We start from the raw sequence: 5164 nt of genomic DNA, 5'->3' as shown, positions 1-5164 counted from the left end.
TAAATTATAGGTTTTTATTTTATTTTATTTATTATTCTTTTTCTTTTATTTATTATTTTTCTCTACTCTTTGTCATGCACATACAATAAATTTGTTATGATTAAAATGATACAAAATTTTATATATATATAAAGAAAAATAATATAAGTGAAAACCGATCGACTATATTAATCAGAGTGGAGGACGCGATCACGCAGTCGATCTACTAATTTTGGAGAATGATTGCATGTGGAGAATCACGTCATCCCCTCACGTGTATGATAAACACCAAGAAAGTAAAAATAAATTTTCAAGTTAGGTGATTACATATTCAGTAAAAAAATTTGACAGTTATATCAATTTCTTAAACGAGATCTACAATTCATAGAGCGTGTGTACAGTCAAGTCTATTAATACCAAAATGAGTGAATATCATCACATGCTCCTGAGTAGCCCTAACTTTGTCCTATTCCTTCCCTTCTTACACATTCAGTTATACTTTCATCACTACTTTTATCGTCTTTTTCTGGTCACATTTTGCCTCGATACAATACAATTGAATCATATAATATATTATATTTATGTGTTCATGCACACTATTAAATACAGTATATGCCATATATATATATATATATATATATATATATATATATATTGAAAAATATATATAAAACTCTCAAAACAGTCAGTTGCCAAAATAATATTTGACAGAACACTCAAAGAATGGTGCCATTCAGAATCAACACTATAACCAATATAGAACTGAGATTAAGAGTAATATGTGAAAGTGAAAATTGTGTTTCTGTATTGAAATGGTGAGACATTGAGTGATGTTTACAGCTAAATATTATAATTGTCTTTTACACGTTGCACGAGTATTTGCACAGTGTCAGAATATTAGGGTGACACGGTATTATCTACAGTTTGTCCGGTTAGTGACGCATTTAAAAAATTTTGTAAAGGGGCGATCTTTTAATTTATGGTGGTAAACTTATATAGTGAATCTATTTTTTGTAATTTCAATAGGATTTTCTTTATAAATTTTTTAAAAATTAAAATATAAAATGCAAAAAAAATAAAATAAAAATTAATGGGGCGAATTGTAATTTTAGTGGGGGCATTTAAAAAAATTCTTAAAAATTTAAAGTATAAAATGCAAAAAGAATGGCGATTTATAATTTTAGTAGGGGCATCTTCATAAATTAAAAAAAATTTAATGTATGAAATGAAAATAAAAAAAATTCTGTGGGGCATTTTGGGTCCGTGCCTGTGTGCAGTTGGAGGATATGATATGCACGTTGGTTGAGAGACTCAGTCATGTGAACGTTGATGACACCAAAATATCAACTATTAACCTTCCGAGAAAAAAATATATATATATATATATATATATATATATATATCAACTATTTCACAAATAAAATATATTGAGTTATCTTGAAATACTTTATATATATACATATATAAATACACACACACACAACACAACCTGCAGCAAAAATCATTTTCAGTTGCTAAATTGATTACTTAGATGACTAAAATGATGGATGATAAATATATGTAGCTGACCTTGGAATTTAGCAGCTAGTGGCTAAATAATTGAAGTAGCATCAAGTAGTTTCCAGTTCCTGTAAATGGTAAATTAAAGTTTGTCAACATTAAAATGATTTATTGCTTTTTAATCCATATTTTGCAGGAAAGCTACAAGACTACAAGTCATCTTACTTCGAAGGCACAAACTTTAATTATTTGATACACTAACATTTGAGAAACAACTTGGCATTTTGTTTGTTTTGATGTAAAATTTTTAATATTTTGACACATTTGGTTACATAAATAATTTTTTTGGTTAACTTAGCTTGGCCTATGCAAGGCGTCCCTCACTTAAATTAACGATAATTTTTTATATTTAATATGTTAACGAAATTAATTAACTATTCTTATATATTGGAAAAAATTATTTAAAAGTTCATTATATATACCTTCTCCGTCCCAAAATAATTGGGTACTTTAAGAATTGTGACTCACAACAAGAAACTCACACACATACACTTTGCTCCTTTGAAGACTCGAACCCTCACTATCCACTTTGACAAATAGAGGAGATTCTACTAGTGAAGTTCATTACATTTTTCTTCTTCTAAATTCATAATTAATCTTTAATTTTGATATTTTCAAGTTTTGCAGAATTATTCTCTCAAATGATAGTATGACTGCTCTATTTTTCTTTGTTATTAGAATATTGGTTTTCTTTCTATATTTTATTTTATTATTTGTTTAATTTATCTTTTTTATCAATATATATATTAGTTTTGTAAATGTTCATTCCTTTTGGTTAATATTAAAGATATATATATGAAGGGAGGACTCATAAGAAACTCACACCCATATTATTTTTATGAAAATTTCAACCTTCAACCTTATAAAATTATATAAATGAATTATTTGACTGATATGTTAACGAATAGTCTTTACATCAACATGCATATATATAATTAATTTTCAAGAACACCTTAAGATTGAAGGCATAATTAATTAATCCTTCTGATCTAACTCTTATGGTTGGCTTAATACTTAATTAAACTTTTGAATGAGAGATTACATATATATAGATAGTGAAAAATAAATAATTAAAAATAAAGCTGGTAAGATTTCTTAATTAGCACGTTTAGACAAAACTTTACATGCAACTAATTAAGCCCTAACCATAATGACTCCTCTTAGACACCCTGACTTTGAACCCACCAGCCATGTGAGCTGTTAGGAGAGGAACAAAAACAGGCTGGACCGAACCGGCCGGCCTGATCTCGAACCGCCTCAGAACCGAAGCCATCACATACTTCATCTGCATGAAAGCCATTTCCTTCCCAAGACACACCCTCGGACCGGCCTGGAAAACCGGAAACTTGTACGGACTCACCATTTTCATCCCCCCATCCCCATCGAACCACCGGTCCGGTCTAAACTCTAACCGGTCCTTCCCCCACAACTCCTCCATCCTCCCCATTCCATAAGGAAAATAGGTTACCCTGTCCCCCTTGCACACCGGTGTCCCGTCCGGCAACACGTCGTCGGCTCCGGCGTGCTTCGAATCCCACGCCACCGGCGGGTAGAGCCTCATGGACTCACACAAACATGCCTTCATATACTTCATATCCTTCAGTCCATCATAGTCCAAAGGCTTTGTCCCATTGTCTACTAACATCACTTCCTCAACAATCTCTTTTTCGACATTGCTATTCCTCGACAGCAACCAGAACAGCCACGTCATCGCCGCGGACGTGGTGTCTCTTCCCGCCATAATAAAACTTATCACCATATCTCTCACCACCTCCTCGTGATGTCCGGCCACTAGCAACCTCGACAAAAGGTCACCGTGATCACCACCACTGTCTCGATTTTGTAATTTAATTTTTTTAGACCGAATTATCTCAAGAACCGAGCTATGGATGAGCTCAACCGCCTCTCGGAGCTTCTTCTCCGACCCCACATTGAAGAATCTCTTCATTTTCCACACGGCGAAAACTGGCGCCGCCCCTCTGGCGGCGCTTATCTTCGAGGCAGTGTCAAACGCCTCCACGAGAGGCGGCACCGCCCTAGACAGGTCGAGACAAAAAGGGTCCACGCCTAGTGACACCCGGCACACCGTGTCAAACGTAAACCGCCTCAGAACGTCCTGCAAGTCCAAAACCTTGCTGTGGCACTCTGCGGCCGTCTCGAGAATCGGGACTAGCCGGGTTTTAACTTCTTCCTCAATTATCTTGACAACAAACTCCCTCAGGGACTTGGTGCTGAACTCGTGACTCGCTAACTTGCGCTGGGTGTTCCACAGCTCCCCGTCCGTGTTGAAGATGCCTCGGCCGAGCAAATCTCCGAGGATTTCAGTGAAGGGCTGCCCTTTCGGGTAGTTGTTGAAGTTTGTCTTGAGGATGTACTCCACGTTGGCCGGGTTGGCGGTGACCACGGTCCGGCGTGCACCAAGCCGGTTCACCACTATGGTGAGGGCAGATGACTCGGACAAAAGGCCGGTGTACCAGTCCAAGAGACGGCGCCGGTTCTTGTAGAAAGAAATGAGGCATCCGAGGAGTGGGTGTGTAGGAGGGCCGCCATTGATGGATGATTTTTTTGTATGAAGGTTTTGAATTTGAATGAAGAGGTGACGTAGGAATGTCATGAAGATAAATACTATAGAGAGAAAGAGGATGAGAGAGGGAAACATGGCTGGTTTAGGGGATGTGTTACAGAGAGCTAGTGTTAGTTTTGGAGGGGATGGAGTAATGCAGAATTGACAAATTAGGTTATATATAGAGTGAGTATGGGCAACAACGTTCAAATGGTCCACATGAAAATCGTGCTTCAAATAAAAATTGTGGGCGGGGGCAAATTTGTAATTACACCGAGCAATAAATCGCGGGCGTGGGTTGTCTATTTCTGTCCGACATTGGATGTTTCCACGTTGTTATGAAAGAGAAATTATTTGATCCCTCCGGACCACATTTGATTTAGTTGTTTGAGCTTAGTAGTCATTAGACTAAATTTTAATTTGCTAAATTACACTACTCTTCCATATCAGACTTGTGGACTTTATAATTATATTTCTATCCTAATATATATATATATATATATATATATAAAATTTTATTCTAACAAACACATCACTCAATAATGGAATTAGAATTTGAAAATTACAACATTATGGACATCAACATTTTTTTTGTTATTAGTCGTATTGATGTATTATTTACATACCAATTTAAAAAAAATCTTAATGTAATTTGACAAAGAAAGAAAGAGGTAAATATAATTTGACAAATAAAGGAGAGACACGCTATTTTCTCAAAAAAAAAAATTTTTAATGTAATTTGACAAATAAAGAAAGAGGTAAATATACTTTGACAAATAAAGGAGAAACACTATTTTCTCAAATTTGGCAAATAAGTTCACTTTTTATTAAGTTAAATGAGATGGATTCTCCTGTTACATGCTTCTCTCCATTAAATTACATCCCTAAACCAAATTAACAAAGTTGTTTAATTAAGACCGTATATATCACCCCCATTTAATTCAAGAGCTAAGTACTTAATTAACGGTCACTGTTGAACTTTCAAAAGAAAATATATATTTTTGAATTTAGTACTTTCGGGTTAGTGCAATTGGTATAATTTCTTCCTCGAAAAGAATTTAA

General features: G+C 34.9%; 1 protein-coding gene across 1 annotated transcript; it reads right to left on the bottom strand.

The window, feature by feature from the left end:
* Positions 1–2588: 2588 nt before the first annotated feature.
* LOC132286766 (cytochrome P450 94B3) lies at positions 2589–4240 on the bottom strand. The gene has a single exon (XM_059789150.1). The coding sequence runs from the start codon at positions 4196–4198 to the stop codon at positions 2681–2683; it is 1518 nt and encodes a 505-aa protein (XP_059645133.1). The 5' UTR covers positions 4199–4240; the 3' UTR covers positions 2589–2680.
* Positions 4241–5164: the final 924 nt, after the last annotated feature.

This window comes from Cornus florida, unplaced genomic scaffold, assembly GCF_030987335.1.
Source record: "Cornus florida cultivar Cherokee Brave unplaced genomic scaffold, ASM3098733v1 CherokeeBrave_3.0.0_Hap2_Chr11, whole genome shotgun sequence".
Taxonomy (NCBI): Eukaryota; Viridiplantae; Streptophyta; class Magnoliopsida; order Cornales; family Cornaceae; genus Cornus; species Cornus florida.
This window is presented reverse-complemented; position numbering and strand designations above follow the sequence as displayed.

Excerpts from the sequence above, each read along its gene's own strand:
- LOC132286766 (XM_059789150.1), bottom strand. The coding sequence starts at position 4,198 with ATGTTTCCCTCTCTCATCCTCTTTCTCTCTATAGTATTTATCTTCATG.